This window comes from Anopheles coustani, chromosome 3 (genome assembly GCF_943734705.1).
Source record: "Anopheles coustani chromosome 3, idAnoCousDA_361_x.2, whole genome shotgun sequence".
Lineage (NCBI taxonomy): Eukaryota > Metazoa > Arthropoda > Insecta > Diptera > Culicidae > Anopheles > Anopheles coustani.
This window is the reverse complement of record NC_071288.1, coordinates 97,464,491-97,487,319: the sequence shown is the minus strand read 5'-3', so window position 1 is coordinate 97,487,319 and position 22,829 is coordinate 97,464,491. Positions and strand designations below refer to the sequence as shown.

Genomic DNA, 22,829 nt, shown 5'->3' with positions numbered 1-22,829 from the left:
TTGTCTTTTTTGTGCACGTCTTCCTTTGGTCTTCACGCAGATCTCCCTTTCCGTAGCAATCACAGTAGAGCCCATGAATTGAAAACAGCATGGATGGACGGATGGACGCGCGATCGAATGGTTTTGTGGAAAACGTGAAAGAAAAAGTATTTCGGCGACTGGGAAGCAATGCGAGGAGAAGCAGTAGACAATTTACGAGCGACCCCGTGCCGTGGACTTGATCACATCGAAGGCCTGGTGAAGCAAGGACAGACACATGAAGGAAAGCAAAAACGGGAATAGAAGGCAACATGAAAAATCCTTGTCCTTCGTCTACCTGCTCCGGAATCCCATTGATCCCGTTGCTTGCGATATGGCCACGGAATTTGAAGCCGAGAAAGGGACAGCTTTGAGACCCCTCGTTGCGTTCCCTAATGACTCCGGGATCCCGGGAAGAACCTCGACTTACTCCAGGAAAGAACCTGCCATCGAAACGTACCAGCCAGAACGTACAACAACCAGGAAGATAGGGATGAGAACAACCGAGACATGCACTGTATTGCTTGGTTTGTTCCAGGTTAACTTATTTTTTTATTTTATACTTTTTGTTGTTACGTAAAATTTGATCTTTTGTTCCGTAGATTGAGCCTTATGTCCCTCGAAAGTTCTTTCTAGTCCACTGATTTCTTTCGCACGCCCAGCATCGTGGACGTATTTAATTTGCGTTGCACATATTGTCAAAATTTGGTTTCTGCTCTGTTCTGAACCAATCAACCAACAGGCACATTGCTCATGGTATTGTTAGTTAAAAATTATTCATTCAAGACTTTAGATGTTTATTAAATTTGTGGAAAAAATAAACCAAGCACGAGAATCATCCGTTATAGTGAATCCATAAACAAAACCATCGTCAATTCATACGTGCTCCAAAGAACCAATCGAATTTCCGATCTCCAGTATGCTTTTCCGTAATACACCCTACCCTAAGGAAGGCAAATTCAAATATATTCCTTCAAAAACCAAAATAATCCATTTAAAAAATGAACCGTTACGTTCCTAGCACCCGCAGGGCATGGCATTTTCCGTCTGATTTTACAATCAAAAACAAGAGAAAAAAGCAACTAAATGCATGACTTCGTCAAAAAAGGGAAGTGAAACCATTGCCGTCATCGTGGGAGGCGTACACGGTTAGAGTTCAGCGAAGCTAAATTCCAGCCTAGGGATCTTCCAAAGGAGCGTGTCCCAAAACGACACGACCGTACCGAATACCGAGAAATATATTCGTTCTGGTAGATTAAAAAGTAAACACAAAAATCGAACAAAAAAATTTACCCGGTTGGTTCGCCGGACAACAACAATCCGATCGAGCCCTTCCAGTCAGAATCGAGGTGTAAATAATATCCTTTGAACCGCGTCATCCCACTAGAACAGTTTGCGTAGGACCTCGCTATCGCTTTCACGCACAGTCCGCTCGGCAGGATTTCGGGACGCTGGGTTTGTTGCGCACCCGCAGAGTATCGCCGAAGGTGCCGGATATCTTGGAAGGTTCACCTCCGAACACCAATGGATTTACAGCCTTCGCATGACGTGTGGGTTGGCAGGGCACTGGGAAGAATAAAAGGAAAGGACAAAGATAAACAAGTGCGTACCCATAATAGATATTGAACCATATTTGCACAGCATGATAACAAAAGGTTTTACTATTTATTTGTACCTTACCATCCATCTCTCCGACCCTGCGACTGATTTGTATTGCGTCGGGGGACTAATTTCTCCCATGCGTTTTTTTTCCATTTTTTACCAGCCCGTAAGATTACCTGCAAATGGTTTCAACCTAGAAGGTGTTGTGCAGAGAGGAGAAACAAAGTTGTAGTTGGGAATGCTTGCGTGAGCGGCCTGACGCGACATCATGTCGCGACCACCAGGAAAACAAAACGATCCATAGCCACACACTAGAAAAGTACCTTCTCGGGGTACGGTAAGTTGGGTTCCACCAAGAAATTCTGAACTGGGAAGAACTTTATCGCCGTATCGAACAACATGAGGACGTGTGTGGACTATCCCGACCACCGGGCAGAACCTGTGGTGAGGTTGCTCAGAAATGCAAACATGGCAATAAGTTTGTTTTGTTTGGAAAGTGTCCACCCTCTCTCATCGATCCACAGCATCTGTGGGTGTAGGCATTTCCTAAACGATCTTAGTAGAACCACAATGCTCGTTCTCGAAGTTTGTTGAAAAATAGCTTTAAGGTAAAATAGCAACTCCAATCTTTTTTCGTATTTAGGTATACGACCTTTAGAAAATGTTTACAAAGTTTATCATGTATGTGAACTATTTTTCTCTACATGAATTGGTTTTTCTAAATCAAACACAAAAAAAAATTGTTACAAAATTGTAGGTTTTGTTTCAATCGAACTACGCGTACTTTAATGTTTATGTTATTATAGATCTTTTGCTCTGTGTAGTAGATGGAAATCTTTTAAATTTAAAAAGTTGGTGAAGCATTCCAGACTACATACGCGGTATGTATAATTATTGTAAATATTGTTCCTACTTATTGCAACTTAAAACATCGAAGCAGAGTTGTTGTTGCTTTGGTTAAAACATTTCAACAATTTCAAAGCAAAGAATATTACTGCAATTGTCCTATATTGGATTGTGATAGTTCACTATCAAAAGAAAATTCATTACTCTCTGCAATTCCACAGCTTTAACAAGTGTAATGCCACATCTTTCAATAAATGTCCTGGCTGTGCTTAATTTACAACGGTTAATTTGAATCATCGATAATCATCGAGCTTGCGCATGCGCTCACCGCTTCCGAATCGGTATTCGACCTTGAAGACGCATCGGGTTTTCTTCAGGCGAGGGTCACTGAATCGGCAACTACCAATATGGCCACCTGGGTAGGCGTAATTCATGGTGGGCCAAATGAACTGTCAACCGTACCCAAAGAATGTACCAAACAGAGACAACATACGATACGCTTTCAGCTAGCGTAGTTTGCTTGCTCTCTCCTCAGCACACTTGCCTTTGAGGCGCAGTTGAATTCCGCATGTAGTCTGAGACAGTCGCGAACAAATCGAACACGGCTGAACCGCGCCGGACAGTAACGCCCTTCGAAAAACAACGAAAACATACAAATACGTAAACCTACCCGTGTCACCGCGTGCGGAAAACAAACGTAAATTGGACAGGACGACTATCTAGCCAGTCGTTGTGCTGTGTGACAACGTTGTGCAGCTGGTAAATACGGAAGACACTCTGCGCAAAGTCCACGGCCTTTGAGGGAGTGCGAAGATAATCCTGCCTACTCCAGTGTCAAAGTGCCGTCGGTTTATTGTGGCGCCACAGATCGCGAACCCATTCCCCAATGGGATGAGGTGCCATTATCCAGTCCGAAAAAAGCGGTTCCATCGTTGAATATTGTCGTCAATAGTTGTCACCACACAGTTGACGGATCACGGTCATACGTAAGCAAGAAACAAGGCGTGTCTTTTTTATATCCGCAAAGGAAGTGTTTTGCGAAGCAGACGTGAATACGCAGATGGTGGAGCTGATCGACGGGGAAAAGTGTCGGCGAGATTAACTGTTCCCGCTTTCCCACCCTCCCACACCCTTTCTTTGTAGCTGCGCGACTTGCGCTGCTGCGTGTTCTCATCGCTATGAAGCTGTGGTGGATTTGATTAAGTTGAGTGCTAAAGAGTTGTCCTAAGGCGAGAGTGGCGCAAGAAGTGCTACTGCGCTCCTAGAGGCGCAAGAGATAGTGTCGCCAAGGGTCCACCCGGGTGTGTGTAGAACTAGGCAAAAATACAGAGCAGAAGAAAAGATCATCACCCGGAGATTCGCACCATTTGTCGCGGCGTTGTTGTTTTCGCTACTCGCTGTGCCTTCCAGTAGAAAACGAAGAAAAACAGACCGCACGGGCGCCCACGAAGGCCATTTTCTATCACTCCGCAGCTCCTCTCGGGGGTGGCCAGCGAGCCGATAATTAGACGTGCTTGGACGTGCGCGTGCGTGTGTGTGTGTTTTGCGATTTACAACTTGCACGACACCGGTGGGGCGATCCGTTGTCGATTTGTGCATACAATTTAGCATCATCTGCCGTTTTGCGATCTCCCGCGGGATGACGACATCGCACCAAGTGGGAAGAAGCGCGTGAGTGAGCGCTAGCAGGTCGGGTGCACATTTTACATGCGGAACCCATTACAGCAAGTGCGGGAACACACCGGAACATGATCGGACTGCCGCCCCGTCCCGATCAGTCCCAGAAACGGAGCAGGAGCGGCAGCGAAGGCCGGCAGTACGGCAGAGGTCGCATCCGATGGCGCCGGTAGTAACCAGACCGGCGACCAGTAGGCAAAAATACACCAACGCTGGCAACGAGCTGCTGGGCGTCCCCACTTGGTCATCGACACGTGTAGTGGAAGCGGCAGTGGCAGTGAAGTGTAAGTGAAGTGACAAACGGGCCGAGAAGCACATGTGATGTCAGGAGAAGTTTCCTTTCTCGCCACTCAAGAACCCACACTGGCAGCGGTTGGCGTTGCCACTGGAGGGAGGTAGTTTTCATAAGAAAAGGTGCAATTTTGCTGCAACGACGAAGTGCAAAAAATTATTCTATGTTCGCGAGTGCGCGCGCGTTCATTTTTGCAGTTACAACTACCGGAAGCAAAGAAAAAAAAAAAGAAGAAAGTTGATAATGAAGTTGTGAAGCAGGGCCAATAGATGGAGCATGAAAATGTGTGTGTTATTGTGTAACGAAAGTTGAAGGAAAAAGGTGGAAAATATTTGCGCATAATGTGTAATTAGTCTCGGACCAGCCGAGTCAAAGAGCAAAAAGTTTGCATTTTCATAGATCGAATCAAATTCCAAGTGCCTTATCCTAAAAGCAAAAAAGTGAAAAAATAGCAAAATACTTGTGCTCAGTGCAGTGGAGATTAATCTCAACTTCTGTGCCCAGGTTTCTCATTAAGTGACGCAAATACGTTTCGATCACCGGGGGGAATTGGTGCTAAAATGCCACACAACAGTTCTACTGGGGATGAGCTGGGCAGCACGGACGAGGTGAAGGTGTTCAAGGATGAGGGTGACCGCGACGACGAGAAGTTGTCCGAGAATCTGCTGGAAGAAAAGTCCAGCCTCATCGATCTGACCGAGAGCGAAGAGAAAACGGTCAAGAATGGCACGACACGCCACGAAAGCAGCAGCTCGCTGTATGGAGGAAGTGGCGGGTCGGGAGGTGTGGGAGGGAAACTCCCGCATGGAGCTCCCCACCCGGGTTTCAATATGGGCTACATCGTTCCACCTTATTCGTACGCGAATGGAGCCCCCGGAGGACTTCCGGTATCGATGGCGAACAAGATGAACCTGCCACCATTCTTCTGTCACAATGGAGATCACCTGTCGTCGCCGCCGCCCGCCCACTGTGGCATCTTGCCGTACCAGCTCGACCCGAAGACAATGAGTCTGACGAGGCCCCCGCTTTACAGCTTCCCCACAAGCCAGTACCCCTACCCGATGCTCAGTCCGGACATGCTGCCGGTGGCTCCGTCCTGGCACACGCCCTCCTTGTACAGTCCTGCGGCCGGCTTCCGCACGCCCTACCCGTCGTCGCTCCAGATCTACACGTCCCTGTCTAGCGACTTCTACCGGTACTCGCCCACGCTGCTGCCGTCCGGCATCCACCCAGGGCATCCGGTGCTGAACCCGGGTCATCCGGCGATCATAACACCGGGCCCGAAGCAGGATATTCCAGGCCGGTGCGATCGGCAGGGTGGGGCACCGATCAAGCAGGAGTCTTCCTCGAGTGGTGGAGGAGGAGGAGGGTCGGTCAACGATCACGAGCCATCGTCCGGCCACCATCATCACCACCACCGATCGTCCTCCTCCTCGTCCTCGTCGTTCCACCATCATCACCACAGTAACAACAACAATAATAATAGTAACCATCACACCAACCACAACCACCACAGTCATCACCATCACGGCAATCACAATCACCATCACAACAACAACGGCGGCGGTGGAGGTGGTGGTGGCGGTCACAAGCACCAGTCGCTGGCGGAACGGGAGGCGGCCCTCGAGAAGAAGCGCAGTCACGTGAAGAAACCGCTGAATGCATTCATGCTCTACATGAAGGAGATGCGTGCGAAGGTGGTGGCCGAGTGTACGCTGAAGGAGTCGGCCGCGATCAACCAGATCCTCGGGCGGAAGTGGCACTCGCTGTCGCGGGAGGAGCAGAGCGTGTACTACGACAAGGCACGCCAGGAGCGGCAGCTGCACATGGAACTCTACCCGGGCTGGACGGCGCGGGACAACTACGGGTACGGGGCGAAAAAGAAGAAGAGGAAAAAGGACCGCAGCCCGGCGGATCCGGGGGGGAACAGCATGAAGAAGTGTCGGGCGCGATACGGACTGGACCAACAGAACCAGTGGTGTAAGCCGTGCCGGCGCAAGAAAAAGTGCATCCGCTACAAGGAAGCGGGGGGAGGCGACCGAGGCGATGGCAGCAGTGATCGCGAGGGTGGTCGGGATCGGGGGGACGGGTCGGACGACGCGATCGGGAGCTGTGGCAGCATGGAGGACGACAGCAGCAAGTCGCCAGGCGAAGAGGATGAAGACCGTGAGTCGATCAACCAGTCGCTCTCGAGTCCCCGGTGCTTGAGTGTCCTCTCGAGTCTTCAGTCGCCTTCTACGAGCATCGCATCGCCGCTCAATCTGCTCGCCAGCCCCGCGACGCCCACCAACTTCTACCACCACCACGACCACCTGGGGCTGGCGTCGATGATTGCTTCGGCGCAACAGCAGCACCAGCAGCAGCAACAGCTCCAGCAGCAACTGCAGCAGCAGCAGCAACATTACCTCCACCAGCAGCATCACCTCCATCAGCAGCATCATCATCAGCAGGCGGCGGCAGCGGCTGCAGCGGCTGCTGCAGCCCTCCAGAATGTCAGCGACAAGCTGAACAACATCAGCAACGACTCGGGCATCGGCGGGTCGCAGCTGAACAACAGCTACAGCAACAACTTCAGTCCCTACAACAATCATCACACTATGCGCACCAACTCGGCGTCCTCGTCGGCGAGCAACGGGACGACCAACCTGAACAGTAGTTCCTCCAGCACCTCCAATGGTCCCTCGGCCAGCCTCGGCAAAAATCCGGCAGCTTCCGCCTCGCTGCTGCCCCCGACGCCCTCGACGCCTACACTCGCTCCTCCGACGCCCTCCTCCTCGTCCTCGTCGTCATCCTCGTCGTCGTCCTCGTCGTCGTCGTCGCTATCGTCGTCATCGTCCACGCCCTCCCTCCAGATCCCGCCACATCTGCAGCAGCTCAACCTTAAAACGTCCCCGCCACTGCTGCCCAACACACCGCCCTCATCCGGCAGTTCCTCGGTGTCCTCCACTACCGCCATGGCCATCAAGGAAGAGTTGCCGGACAGCAGCACCGGCAACGGGCTCGGAGGCAGCTCTTCTCCCAACGGCTCGCAGCTACCGTCCAGCCCACCTTCTTCGGGGGGTGGATCCGCAAGCAGCGGGTTCCTGTTACATCCTGCCCATCAGCACCACCAGAATCACCATCACCACCTTGCTTCTGCCTTCCATCAGCAGCACCACGGTGGGCAGTTGGGGCTTACGGGCAGCAAGCAGACAAACGGTGATCTCTCCCCAACGACGACAACACCGCCGACGGGGATCTTGGCCAACGGAAGTGGTCCACCGCTGGCAATGCCTTCAACCGAAGCCAGCCGGACACTTTCCGCAGCCAACAGCAATGACAACAACCCAGCAGCAGTAGCAGTCACCAATGGCAGCAGTCGGAGCAGCAGTAGCAGTAGTCAAATCGCTAGTGATAGGTAGTGTACCGGCAAAGCAGCAACACCACATCCATGAAAAGTCTTCCCATTTCCTTTTCCTACAATTGTAGCGCTTCCCGTAGGTTGGTTCTCTATTCTTTTCCTATTTGGTCCTTTCAATAGGTCTGTGTGTGTGTGTGTGTATGTATATATACATGTTCCGCTGTTAGTGGCTCAATTTGCGCCCAATATGAGGCAAATGATCTTGGAGTCAAAAGATCCTTTTCGTTTGTGCGTTCTGAAGTTATGTACTCCGTTTGTTTGTGTGTGGACGTGTGTGTTAGTGCCTTGAGGCCGTTGAATTTGTACACTTTGGCGTTACGTATTGTTGATAGCTGTAAAGTCATGTGTTAGCATTATATACCCATGCATTAAGATCCGTTCCATTTGGGGCAGTGAGGCAAATAAAAGAGAGAATCAGCTAAAACGAACCACCACACCAAACAAACCAGCTGGAGCAGTCCTACTCTTGCGTTCACCTGTGCCTCCCGTTTCTTAGAGAGGGTGTCCTTTTGGATACAAAGCAGAGTCTGCTAATCAGGTGGCAACCGTCATTCAGCACGCAAAATAATCGTTTTAGTTCGAAGGTAATCGTAGACGAATCGGGTTGAAATTATTCTTTATAGAGAGACTGTTTAGGTGCGCTACCAACCAAGAAGGACGAGGAAAACAAGTGAACACCATCGAATCGTAAACGATTAAATGTCGAATAGAAAAAGTTTGATGCAAAAGATTCGAAAAGCTCAATCAAGTATGTGCCTGGCGTTTGTCGCGACCCGTACTGGTTGTGCGTCAATGTTGTGTGTGGAAACGATCAATTTATCTGTCTTCCAAGAAACGACAAAAAGAGTATAAAAAATGCTGAACAAAAGAAGGACAAGTAGAGAATTTCTCGAAAATCTGTGCTGGTATAGGAAGCGAGTCCATGGAAGGACAAGCTCTCCGCGCACCAACTTCTTCACGCTACGTCCTGTCGTGGGAGGCATAATGGCAAGAGCAAAGCAGCTACGACGAAGCAGTATTTGAAGAACCACGACTCGTAAGGGTGGACCAGGGAAAAGATAGTAAATTTCCAAAACAAGTTTTTGCGTCTCTTTTTACGATGCGTTCGTGCATCGACCCATCTTGGTTTCTCTCGCGGTTTCTTCTGTTGAGTGAAGTAAACAGAGGAAAGAGGGCATCGTTGGAGCGATTGGAACAGTAGTTGAAGAAAAAAAAAAACATAAAATGATTGGATGAGTTGCTTTTTCATAGTTTGGCGTCGAGAAAGCTCAATAATTCGTTTGCTAGTGCGAAAGATGCCAGGGAAGAAAGAAATAAGGATGCCAGATGGACGTTCGACAAAGAGAAAGAGAGTGATGGAATGATACAGTGGGTGGCAAGTGCGATGGGACGAAAACGAATGAAGGTGAAAAGGAAGGTGGGAAAAGCAAAATCAATCAAGTGTGCGATAGTGGAAAGAACACACAGTAAAAAAGGATCTGAAATATCGTTGTAAAGTGAATAATGAGAAGGAACCAGGAATGGACGGTAAAAATAAGATGAGGAAAAATGTGAGAAGACGGAAAAATCCCTGCCAAGAGGAGAACAGGCTAAAAACCAGCAGGAGTCTGCTGTGAGTCGAGCCCAGAGAGTCGTTGATCGTTGGCTTGTTTGTCGTTAGCGAACGAGGGCATGAAGAAGGTCGACGGAATGAAGAAAGAAGGCAGCGATGGAATGGAAAGCCAAAATACGAAACATAGAACCATGGGGTATGTTCTGGAGACCAGAACCAGACCTGGCTAAAGGTCGTAAAAATGAAGAGATGATCGCGCACCAGAAGAACGAAACAGAACTTTGGCCAAACATGGAAAAGAGAGAGAAAGAGAGACAGAGAGAGATAGAGAGAGAAAGAGAGAGAAAGAGAGAGAGAGAGAGAGAGAGAGAGAGAGAGAGAGAGAGAGAGAGAGAGAGAGAGAGAGAGAGAGAGAGAGAGAGAGAGAGAGAGAGAGAGAGAGAGAGAGAGAGAGAGAGAGAGTGGGAGTTTGTGGTGGATACGGCATTTAAGGAAGGGAGTGAAGATACTCGAGATCGTTTTTCGCCCAATGTGAGAGCGACTGGTCGGAAAAAGGAGTATTACAGCTTTTTCGTTTTTCGTTAAAAAGGTACACGAAAAATGAACAACCATTCGGACTGGTCAGAGGGTAGCAGGAGCCAGAAACGAAACGAGAACAAGTAAAGGGTTGTGTATGGGGAGAGGGCTAAAAGGTAACGAAGAATTTATGAAGTGTCAGTATACACAGCCTCCCTCGTTTGGCTGTGGAGTATAGAATAAAGTCCCTCCAAGGGCGCAGGGCAATTCGGCAAACGGAGACGGAGGACGTAAATCAAACCAACGTGTTTCTTCTCGTTGGGGTCACAGAGCCTTCATGGGCCGGTGGAGGAATTTGGGGGAACCGGGAAGAGGTTGTAGTAACGAAAGACGGCCCGGAACGACAGCGAATATTTCATGTCTCGCGAGTCCACGCGATACCACGATGAACAGGCGATCTTCCTACAGTCCACCTCATGCTGGGCGGAAGGAGAGATTGTACGCAAAAGGCTGGAAGATTCATTTGTGATTTGTCTTCTCCCTTATCCTTTTTTCTACATTTTGGAAAGAGGCCTTTGCACACACAAACACCGAGGAGAAAAAATCCAGCTTTTGTGTGATGAGGACTTGTGGGGATGGATGGATAATTGCGCCTTTCAAGTAGTTGGTTACCACCGGCTTCCACCTAGACGGACCAACCCTTTTTGACCAACACAAGGCAGAGAAGATCATTCATCGCTCCATCTCTCTCTTTCTCCCCCCCCCCTCTCTCTCTCTCTCTCTCTCTCTCTCTCTCTCTCTCTCTCTCTCTCTCTCTCTCTTTCTCTGTTGCCTTCTTATTCTCGCTTCTTCACGAAGTTTCGTCGTTTGGTGGCGTTCCTGAAAATGGCGCTTTTTCCTTCTTCTTTGGTAGATTATTACATTTTTTGGGAAGAACCGTGAAATCTCTTTAATTAATGGTTATTGTTAGTTGAAGGTGGTTAACGATCGACGAATGGTATTGAAATGTGTGAATTTGACAATTGTACGCTTTCCAGTATCGATTGTGTGGGCAAGTGTATGCTTTTTCATGTTTGTGACGGGGTGGTTAAACGCACGCATTTTCGAGCATCGAAGACCATCACATATCATTGCCCTTCACGATCGACAGTGATCTTCGTATTTTTTTAATATTTGCAGGTATACCACAGACGCTCTTGAATATCAATTGATAATGGTTTTGTTTAGTTATTTTCCCGCAACGGTGATGCTTGTTTCAAAATCCAATGAAACGGTAATGCAGACAACGGCTTCAATAAACAAAGGTCATTTTGTAGCAATTTGTAAAACCAATTTCACCATTCATGATTTACGGCATCGTATATTATGAAAACGGGCTTAAGTTTCCGAGACTGCCAATCCGAGTTAAATTGCGGTTGAATATGATCGGTTGTATATACGGTCTCAAGCCTCAAGTCTCCGGACACCGGCCAAACAAAAAATGACTGCAGTAAAGTGTTTGATCCGGCAATATCTTTTATTGGACGGTCTGGATTATGAAGAGATACAACCGAGGAATGGCTTACATCGAGCATACCTCGTTCAAGCCTGAAGCAAACCAACAGCAAATCGGACGAGTCTGATTGTCAGTATAAAACCTGGATCTTCGCGGTTTGTATTTGAGTCTTTAGTTTTTAGTTTTTTTTCACAAGAGCGGAAATACCAAAAGAGTATCGATTTATGATGACGCATGAGGCGTCATTAGAGAAATATGATCATATTTCCTCATCGCATACGGGTGCAGTGCAATTTTTTTTTAAATCCCGCTGCTTTTTTTTAAATTTACTGCTTTCTCAAACACAAACCCACACATGAACCCATGCAATACGTTTTCCTTGGAAATCGAGGAATACTTGAAGAAGGAGTGTTGAGAAGAATGTGGGGTAGTCGATAGAGCTAAACATAATAAATGGATAACCAACCGACCAACTTGTCAGAATCCCTCCTGGAAAACTCCGTGCGATAGGTGGATGAACTGCAGCAATGGATATTCTTCCTGGAATGAAGCATTCCCCATTCTTGATACCCCACAATAACAACTAAACTCCATACTGTTATTATCATTCTACTCGTTTTGCAAAAGTTTCTCGGCACAAACTATTAAAGCCTAGTTTATGTTGATAAAACTTTTCCTTGCTCTAAGCTTCAACCAGTACTACTAGCCAGTTGTTTGTCAATAATTTATATTAATCTTTGCGGAGTTTTCCTCCACCAGAACTTTTAAAGCCTAGTTTCGGTTGATGAAAACTTCATCCTTACAGTAAAATATCAGTTCTTCTCTGTATGTAAAGTTGTTTTTTTTTTTTTGGATATTGAAACTTTGCCAAAGAGCATGCGTGCTCTGGCTCTAGTTGTTCTATGTAAGTGTTTGTTTGGTTTGCTCCATCTAGCAATGCTGTTCTACGATATGTTATGTGGTGTGTGTTTAGAACCATCTATTTTCATCCCCAGCATCATCTCCTTAAAACTACTACCCCCTTCCATACCATTCTAAGCATATCGAATGTGACTTTTCTTTCTTCCCAGTTTTCCGTACATGCCATGTTGGTGACCAACGCTCCCGTTTGACCGGTGCGTGGGCAAGGCATTGTTTTTCAATGGATCTCCAAGAATAAGTCTGCAACAATTGGCACTACGCGCGCATACAACAAAAACCAAAAATGAATTTCCAGGCAAACGGCCCACCTGGAAGGAAAGCCAGGATAGTGAGTCGGTTTGGGTATGCGTGGGTATTTCGCATGAGTCATGCGCCGATCGCACGAAGAGATCGTTGGGGTGCGGAAGGCGACAGTTTTGACGCAGATGTTATCAGATCGGAGACGATGGCAACCAAGATAGGTAGGGGAGGGTGTGGTATAGGGCTACTTTGTTCAGGGTCGAGGGCAGTGCTTCTCATAATATCAATCTCAAGAACGACACTGACGATGTCGCGGTTCCGAGTCTTCCACAAAGGAAGCCCTTGGTTAGTGATCCGCTCTTTCGCTGAAATGATGCTCACGGACAGAAGAAAAACGAACTGGACGAAAAGACGTGAAGCTGATCGAAAATAATTGATATTCGTGCATTGCAAGGCACCGTAGAAACAAATCTAGCGAACGAGGCAGTCTAGCAATGAAAGAGAAAATGGGAGGCTTTGACGTTGACGGTGAAACAACGACGCTGATGGAACGGAAGAACAGCGCATCCTGTCACAGACTGCCTTTCACTATGTGAAGTACATTGTATGGAAAGAAGCTATGGTAGAACGAATGTGACTTAGTGGGTGGAAGCAGCCGTCGTACCATGGCCAAGAAAAAGAATGCAACTCTCTGGAAATTGGCCTGCGATAATTTTCCCTTAGTGCTACGCTACAAGTCGAAGAGCGATCCGATCGTACAAGCAGAAAGACCACAACGGCAGCAACAGCAACGAACTCGAGAAACGACGACAATGGAGACGACAACGACAACAACAACGACAACGACAACGGCGACGACAGTCGGTGAAATCCGACAACGACAGTGGGCGCTTTTGGACTCATGGGAGCGAGTTTTCTCTCAGCTTATTCAGCCACAGCCATGCCACTCGGAAATAAGGACAACCTTTATAACGACATTTTTCGCGCCGAAAATGAACTTACTCATAGCATGGATGCTGCCGAACGGCTATCCGACGAGCGTGTCCTAGTGTAATGGTTTGCATTGCAACACGCGATTACCACGCGACCAAAAAGGCTACAACTGCAATCGTAGATAGCAGTTCCTTTGCAGGTCGGACAATTTTTCGAGATTTTTACCAAAATCTTTTGCAACATAGCGTAAACGATTTAGAGCCGCTAGATTAACTGGCTTCCAGGAATAGGACAGACTAGCCTCGACAAACAAGAGCCTCGACGAAAGGAGTAGAAACTCTTGCTCGCTTCCTTCTAATTGTGAAAGACCGTAACAATTATCCCTGATTGCTGCCTAGATAGAAAGACTTCCTACAGCTCTGCTGGACATTTGTCCTCGATAAGTTATGTTAATTTTTTTTCATTTGATCCTGGGAAAGGATGATTTTCTGGAAAACAAATGATAAACAAAAAATCGCAAAAAAAATAAAGCATCCTGGTCCATTCGTCGTGGACACTGATCAATTAGCAAAGAACATTCTTTTGACTCACTTATACTTCGTTCTGGGAAGGGTAGAAAAACAGCCCACTTTCCGTCCGCATGAAGTGAATCCGAAGCCATTTGAACATCCTGCCAAGAGTGCATTGATGTTTCGGCTCTGGAAAGAAAACGCAACCAAAATGTTTTTTTCCGAAGCCAAAGCGGCGAAGTTATTTTCGTGCAGTCTCGCACAACCATCACGGTACAGCCACATTTTGGAGACTTCTTAAGTGTAACCTCTTGAACTTGTTAGAGATGGTAGGGAAGGGAACAGATGCAAGGCATTACAAGTAGGGAAGAATATAAAACGGGGCGAAAATGAAAGATTCAATTGATAACGTCGCGAACGCATTTGCAATTGCATCAACACCAAATAAACCGTATTATGTCCTGAGTCTCTTTAAGAAACTACTGACTTTACCATTTGGTAATGCTATAAAAAGCTAATTTAAGTCTGTAAGAAAATCCTAGATGCGATCAAGCATAACTCATAGCTCAAATAGCGTGCCTTCTTATCCCGGTAACACTTGTTAGCCTGGGCGGAAAGGGTAATCCGCAATAGTTTGCTTTTGCGTACACTCTATTCGGGGTATTTTGAGCCTGGCCTCGGATTGCCGGTTTTCCAAATTTTAGTTGTTGTTGATCGTAGCACGCTTGCAGGCCGAAGCTCTCCTCTCTATTTTTCGGTCGTTTCTTTTCCTTTGGCTGATTATCTCTCTCCATCTTACATTCCTTCACTGGCGGCGTCATGGTCTTCTTCTGGGATTGTTTTCTGTTCCCGCTCGCCAAGAAGAGGTTGTTGGTGATCAGTTGAAGCTGATTATCATTCGGAGCGTTGGCTCTACAACGCACACCTACAGCCAACCGGCCGGGACTGCAGAGGGCCAAACCAATACAACTGCTGCCATGAACATCTCGCGGGTCCGCGGACTCTTCCTCAGGTTCTCTAACTTCCGTGGCTACCGAATGCCGCGGTGTCGTTGTGTATTCATTCGCTGCGTGTGACGATTGCTTCTTCGAAGGCACAAAAACATATAGCCACGAAGGAAGCCTCTTCGCCATGCTTGACACTCCAACGGAACTACTCGTGCCCGTTCCCACACACAGCAGCACGAGTGGGCCCTGGTTTCGTTTCTTCTTCATGTTTATCCCGCTCGATTCGATTCCCGCTCAGGCGCGATTGTTGTGATTTCCAGCTCTTAAATCGCGGGAAGAGGAAAAAGCTAAAAACACACACAAAATATGTCAAGAACATAGGAAGAGAAAACACATCTCGTTCTCAGAAGAAGGCAAAAAAGGCATCAGTCGACCGGGATCAAGCCAATAGCCTCGAAACGAGAAACTTTTTAAATAGCATAATTTATGGCATGTTGAATAAACAAATAAATATTGAGTTTTCTGAATACTGAGCAAATGTGTGAAACCCTCCCCGCCGAGGGATTGATCTCGAACCACACCGTCGTCATCATCATCATCATCATCACTCTCAGCGCCGTGAGTGTCGTCTTCAGGTAGATTAAAAGACGAAAAAAGAAAGAAGCACACTCCCCGATCAAAACCGACCGAAGGCTGCTCGAGTTTCAAGGATGCGCTGCTTGGAAAGGTGTGATCTTTATCTGGGCTTTTTATCGAACCGTCGGAGTCCCACAGTGATTGCCCCCGAGTTTGTTCGCTCTAGCGTAGTCGTTCGAATGAATTGAGCTGACTTAATGCAAGTACCTAATCTTTTTACAGCCCAAGTGTGACATGTGTCAATAGATAGCGGTAAAGCATCGAATTTGTACAAGGCACCATAATCATCCGGACGTCTACTGCCCGTCGGTTCGGGATCGTGCATAAGGTATTGATAGCTCGAGCTTCCGGATTGAAAAGCGTTTGGTACCTTTTTTTACATCCTCCCGTCGATTTGATCCTACTGCAAGTGCAACTGATCTCTGGAGACGCTTCTGAATTGTCACTGTACAAAAAAGTAATTCAAAATGTCATCCAGTTCAAACCACAAAATATTTGTTGTTGAAAAGATATTGAACACATCTATTGTGATCTGAGAGGAGTTTTTTTTTTACCTGGATGATCAACATTGTTAATAAACTGATAAAAGTGACACTTCTTAAACTACGCTCAGTCGGAAGGGGCGCAGTAGGTCGGCAGTTATGCCTTTAAAAGGATAGAGGCAACCCCAACTGCAACCGAATTCGTCGGTCGTCAAGACGTGCGGCGTACTTTCTTTCCCATTTGACTTGTTAACTGCTCATGGAACGAGGGCTGCAAGGCCGGGTCGAAATGGGTAGCAAAAATTCAAGCCCCATGGACCCCATGGATTTTTAAAGGGCGAAAGGGGGCAAAAGGTACAGTGGCACAGTAGAGTCAACGAGGGTGGCCAACGCAACCATACCTACTGGGGTAAAAATGGGGAAAATACAGCATGTCGAGACGACGCAAGCAGCAGCTAAACGTACAAATTAAATTGACACTATCGCTACCACTGGCAGCAATTCTCCAGAGTGTGTGCGGTAGAAGCGTGAAAAGTGTGTTAAAGCGAGGCAGCATAAGTATGGTTAGAGGGACTGCTCAGAGGATGGTGCCACGGAAATTGGTGGTGGGCCGTGTTTGGTCGCGTTGTCGTTGTCTAATCATTGCCGGCTTCGACGCGTTTTCCGTGCATTCTTGCGAAGGGGTAAGAGAGTGATAGGGAGCGAGAAAGAGATAGCAGTAGAGAGCGATACACCCGAGAAGCCTCTAGTGTCACCACACATAGGTGGCACATGGTGGCTGGAAGGGAACGTGCCGAAACAACGCCGTATATATTCTTATCAGTTAGCTCACGGGTCTACTCCACCAATGCTTACCAAACACGCCAACGATAGCCGCCTCGCTCTCGATTGCTGGGATGATTCTCCCGGAGGAAAATGACTAGGGAAAAAAACGTGAAGAAAGCTCCCCGATTCGCTTACTCCATAAAAGTGCATTTGCTACAAAGCAATGATTTTGAGTCCAAATTACATTTTCAGACAGGAAGGATGGGAAACTCAAATCGCGACTTTTAAACGCTGCCAAAAATGTGGGGCAATTCATTGAGGCCTGGTTGATGATTCCAATTGCCGGAAGCGGGCGACTGGCACATATTTCCGATCGTGCTGCTAACAACCAACATTGTCACGTGACATTTTTCATCATCATTTCTGTTTTATATGACGCAGGATTCGCTTTGCGTCTTGACACGAGCCCCAATAATAATTTATTATCCAAATTGCCTCTCTGAATCGGGTGCTTAGATTCCTGATATGTAACGAATTATATTTTGTTGTTTTGTTTGATATTTTTCATCCGGCTTCTCGTTTTTCCTGCGCTGTCGTTATCATTCGTTCGATATGACAAACATCTTGTCTCCCCTTGGACCCATCAGATATCACTGCGATCTTGTTTCCTTGCCCCTTCATGTGTCTTGATGCGTTGCGACAGTGTTGATTGCGGCGCATCAGATAATTTCGTTGCTCATCACTTGACACACGCAACGGTGTGTCCCTTATGGAGTCATTTTATCTACAACGGTTATGAATTTTACTCTCTTGTTCTTTTAAAGACTTGCAACATACATAACCACCACAGGTGCGTTCGGTAAACACAATTTCTTTTTGCAGTGCTGTCCTAGCGTGTATTTTATGACACTAAAATTTAAGGGCTTGAGCACACATCTCTCTTAATCAATAGAAAATAAGTAACTACTTACTTCTTCTTAATCAATAGAAAATAAGTAACTTACACTACCACCAGAGTGTGGAAACTGCATAACATGGGTGGATGGTGTTTTTTCGTTTACAACATGATTTTCGCAATACTTGGTACGTAGGAATTTGAAATATATTAATTCGAAGAAATTAATCCGCAGTTGCCTAACCCGTCCTCTAGCAGATTGAAAAATTCTTTCCCTCAAGGCCTAAAATCAAGGAGCATTAGTCTACACGTTGGAACGATTTGTATTCCATTTGTATATTCCAACTATTTGTAATCAATCAGCAGACGTGTTGAAAAACGAGCCACCTCTGCCGTTCCCATGTTTTATTTTCACCAATCTGTTCTGCTTGCCTTGTCTCTTTTTCTCACTCTACATAAACGCTTATTGGAAATCCATATTTTGTAGAGACCATATTTCCTCGTGCAGTTTTGTTTACTCGTTTATTTATATCGTGAGGTCTGGCATTCTATATGAATGCGAACGTTATAGACTAGATAAGATTGATCAAATGTGACCGAAATCCACCCATCTGAATGATAATCTTAGAAGAAAAATTTCGCAAGTCAGATAATAATGCTGAGTTTGAAATTGATTTGCTGTAAGGAATGTGAAAAAAATATGAAATAGATGTGTTCATCAATACATAAAAGTGGCTTAATCTATCTCATTTCATTCTACTACATCCTCATGTAGCTCAATATCTTCCTCTTCTTTTCCGGTATAGATAATGCATCAAAGATAAACGTTTCGATTATCTAGTGTACGTGGGCTAATCTAATACGCGTGCGTGTAATCTTTAGAGTCTAGAGTTGTTCAGCATATGTGAATGAACAATAAAATTAATTTTTCGATCGTATACCGAGTAAAGCAGTCGAACTATCACCCCGTTAGAATATGATCACAGAGACTCAACGACCAGAACGGAGGCCAGCTTGATTAGAATCATATTTAAGCTTGTAAATATTGGGTTTGAAATTATCAAGCAAACTGAAACCTAGCGATGGTATTTTATTAGTGTTTACTCGATCGATGCCTTCCGAGATTTCCCTTGACTAGTGGCGCCATAAGTAACTTTATTTTGTACATCAAACCGACCTTCAGTTCACGGTGATCGCAATCAGAATGGCAAACAACATCCTATCGCTAGCAGTATAAGAGCATAATGCTCCTGGGGATCAGCTTGCCTCGTTTGAAAATCAATCTACTGTCGTCCCTGTCCACCAGTCCAGCATGCTTTCAACCCGTGCGCCACTGTATCGTTAATTTTAGCATCCAAACAAACAACAGGGCTATCCCTCCAGTCGAGTTTACTGTTCGAAAACAATATTCATCCCACGAGATCGATGTTTCCTTCCGTGCGGCAACTAGTCGGCGGTCTTTTCCAGGCCCAACACAAGACAAGACAGGCATATTTCCAGAGATGTTTCCATCCGGTTGCCACTTTGAAATTCATCGCATTATCGAAGCGTTGAGAAAAAGAGCGACAGAGTTGAGAGTTCACTTCTTCACGCGCAAATAAAACATCTGCGCGCCATGTTGCACTATTTGTGGAAATTCAAGCTCGCCAGACTTCGTGCATGGTATCTGAAGTTGCTACATTCTGCGCCAACTTTAAACTTTCTTTCGTACTTCCATTTGCTCCACAAGCTTAAGGCGAACTACTATATGGCTCCATCACTTCGATCATCAATCTTAACGGTATAGTTTGATAAATTCGAGTATTCCGCCCGAATTCAAGTTGCGAACCATAGTCTTAAAGAATTATTAAATGTTTTGTATGGGCACCGATCGAGTTTGCATTTCTACATACACTTTTAACTTTGTATGAACGATGAACCGGAAACCGCTGTATCCATCATTTTTTCGAGTAGGTCAAGAAGGTCAACATGAAACGTTTAATGATACTGCATTCCGGTGACAGCTTCCCAACCCTTTTAAGCTCCTTGGTACAATTATTTTCTTAGAAAATGTAATTTTCCTCGCCACAACATTTTTGCAGTTTGAATCGTACCAAGCACCTTATTAAAACCAGTCTTCATACACCCCATAAACGACGGCAAAGAACCGGCGGCAAGGGAGCAAAGGAACGCAAAGAACCAACGTGAAACAAAGAGAGATAGAGCATGTGTATGGTTTTCTTCACATTGTACGACACGGACTCCTGTTAGTAAGTACTAATTATAGCATAATTAATTGCTCAACTATAAAACCGATACAGGGAGTTTTGTTTTGCCTGAAAGATGGTGGTTTTTATGTTGCATGTCTCTCCAGTGTTCAGTACGTCACTGCTCGTTCCGTATCTGGATCCGTATCGCGCTAGCGAGTGAAAAAGAAATCAATGGAAACGGAGATGGATGCTATCGGATCGCCTGTTTATGTTGATCAGCCTATTTTCCATCATACTGTAGGCAGGAGGGTCGCGGTCGGTCGTCGAGGGTACGTTGCGCAAACATTTCCTCCGAGCGAGAACCGTTAAAAGGTACGTCCGCCAAGACACGAAGGGATGTGTTAAGCAACAAGGTTGGGACAGTAAAAAAACGTACAAGAGCCCAACAATGGATCCAATACCACGATACAGAAATACGGCAACGAAAGTGTGGTGGAAAGCGGTCAAACCTTCGCACAGGTGGAGCGGCTCAGGTGTAATGGGGCAAGAAGGATGCTACAGGAAAGGGAGATGCATCGTGGAGAGTAATAATAACATTCATTTATTATCATAACTACCATGTGTGCAATTATTACATTTTTTGAATTTTCGAGATCCTCCTCACGCAGTACCGAACACACACATCCATCTGCGGAGGAGCGTGCATGGTCTCGCACTTAGACGATGGCAGTTCCGTCGAACGGTGTTGCTTCGTTGGTCATATTTTTCGCGCCTGTAAACACCGCAGGAGTAACTCCGGTAGCTAATTACTTCTTTTAGGCTCAGCTAGGCATTAAAGTGGATTCCTCTGGTAGAAGCAACCAAGTTCGCCATCCATCGTTGCGTTGCTTGTTGAAGGAATTTCTTGGTCAGACCCTCCTTGTGTGGATCGTTTCCACTCCACCCACACTCCTTCCGGCACCGGCCACCGATTACTCGGACGTATGAGTCGGAGTCCGTCTAGTGGAAAATATATTAATTAAATGCTCGCACACAACACACGACAGGGAAGTCTTCGACCCGATGCGAGCTCTTCCTCTTTTACCATTGTCATCGTTCCCATCTCCAGTGTGCTTTCTCTGGAAAAAATAGGCAAAGCACAGTAGCGATAAACGGATGAGGAGGTGCAAAAGGTGTTGCAAAATTAGCGAGAGCACCCTTGACCTTCGCAAACGGTTCATTGGGAGAGATGGTATGTTTGATACCAGTTTCTTACATACTGGCACACTCTACCCGGCATAAAGTTAAAGAAAAGGGTAATTTTGCGTACCCGAAGGAGTGGACATCGGAAATTTTCACGCATAATATTTTTTCTCTTAGTAAGTAAGAAATGTTTCTTATAAATAATGACGGTTGAAAACGAAAAGCTGCATCGTTAATTTTAGCTACGCCTTTACACAACTAAACATTTTCTTTGCGAAGATCCGACGTTCCGTCTGGTCATTATCCTGCTTCGTAAGCACTAGCACACTGTCTATCTGCCATTAGACATTTTGTTCCGTTCCTTTACACTGGTGTACAGTTCCGCATTTTGCGAAGATCGCGACTGTTTCTGCTACTTCTTCGTGTTTCTTTTTGTATTTACCAAAATGCGAAACAAAAAAGAAATTAAACCGAATGCGAGTGTATGTGTGTGTGTATGTGAGTGTGTGGTGATGTATTGGCACCCACGCCATCGTTGAAACAGCACTGGTAGCAACGCGGGCGTGCCGAAGGTAGTAGTTTCGTGCCAATTAAAACTGCTCATTTCAGCGGCTCCAATTGACCGTTACACACACGCGGGGTAATCTTGCCGACCAACTCCAGACCCACTTTTGGCGCCACAACCGTTCGGCTTGAAATCTCTTTGTATGTGTGTGTGTGTTTTTTTTTTGATGACCATGAATTGCGCGATGTTTTCACCAAATGAAGCGTTAAAACCTGCTCTTCTTACGCGTTTCATGACCGAGCAGACTTTCGGTGAACATCGGAATCGTTCTGTTCGGATAAAACATAAAGAATCTGATGAACAATAACTCAGAAGAAGAGTTGCCGGTGACAATCGTAAACGAATCAGTTTTCTCCGTCACTATTTGTTATTCTATCTAAGTGCCTCTGCTAGTGGCGGGTAGGCCACTATAAAACCATTTTAGAAACGGAATAAATTAAATATGTTTTTTTTTAATTTCACGCAGCGTACTGAGAGTATGTGCGGTTCCTGTTGCGCATTAACGCTATGCCTTTAGACTGGCCATGCATATTTATGATATTTTATTGACAATAATCGCGAACCAGGATAAATAATGCTACAACGAAAGGCTATTTGGATCGCTTCAAGAAATGTGTTTGTACTTACGCATTCATTGATCGCACCACGGATTGAGATACGAGTAGAACCATCAAGGACACCCTTGGCTTTAGCATAGGTGTGAAGGAAGTGATAATGGAAGTGGATTCCTTTTCGACCGTTTTTCTACCATCTCTGGCCCAGTGTAAATAAGGGAGATGCGCGTCAAGAAACAACTTGCTTGTGCACACATTGAGCCTTTGTTTTTCCACCATTTAATAAATATACGTTGCGTACGGTGATGGCCACGAATGTTTGATGGAGGAAGCGCTTGAAATGTGTACTCTTCTTCGGCCATGTTTTCCCGACACTGTGTACCATCGGCCGCAGTATGGAATATGTGTCAAGCTAGGGTTTCAGCTTTAATTTCGGAAGGTTAGAGACCAGCCCCCCAACGAAAAAGAAAAAAAAGGGACAACGAGCCACACGTATCTCGTTTCCCGTTTCCCTGCTAAGAAGGGCTTAGTGAAGGAGCACTCCTTTTCTTTGGCTTCCCTACATTCGGGTTCGGGGGCTCGGTTTGTGCAACTGCAACTACACCTGGTAACT

At 46.1% G+C, this 22,829-nt stretch overlaps 1 protein-coding gene across 5 annotated transcripts; it reads left to right on the top strand.

Moving 5' to 3' along the window:
- Nucleotides 1-3,036: 3,036 nt before the first annotated feature.
- LOC131260517 (protein pangolin, isoforms A/H/I/S) lies at nucleotides 3,037-14,067 on the top strand. Of its 5 annotated transcripts, XM_058262263.1 has the most exons (4): nucleotides 3,777-5,179; nucleotides 5,219-5,738; nucleotides 5,922-6,428; nucleotides 8,077-10,673. In XM_058262263.1, the coding sequence occupies exons 1-4, from the start codon at nucleotides 4,996-4,998 to the stop codon at nucleotides 8,114-8,116; spliced, it is 1,251 nt and encodes a 416-aa protein (XP_058118246.1). In that variant the 5' UTR covers nucleotides 3,777-4,995; the 3' UTR covers nucleotides 8,117-10,673. The 5 variants fall into 5 exon arrangements, with proteins under 5 accessions (XP_058118244.1, XP_058118241.1, XP_058118243.1 ...); XM_058262261.1 differs by lacking the exon at nucleotides 8,077-10,673 and adding exons at nucleotides 3,037-3,163; nucleotides 12,469-14,067 and having other exon boundaries at nucleotides 4,633-7,832; XM_058262258.1 differs by lacking the exon at nucleotides 8,077-10,673 and adding exons at nucleotides 3,088-3,225; nucleotides 12,469-14,067 and having other exon boundaries at nucleotides 4,633-7,832.
- The last annotated feature ends 8,762 nt before the right edge of the window (nucleotides 14,068-22,829 follow it).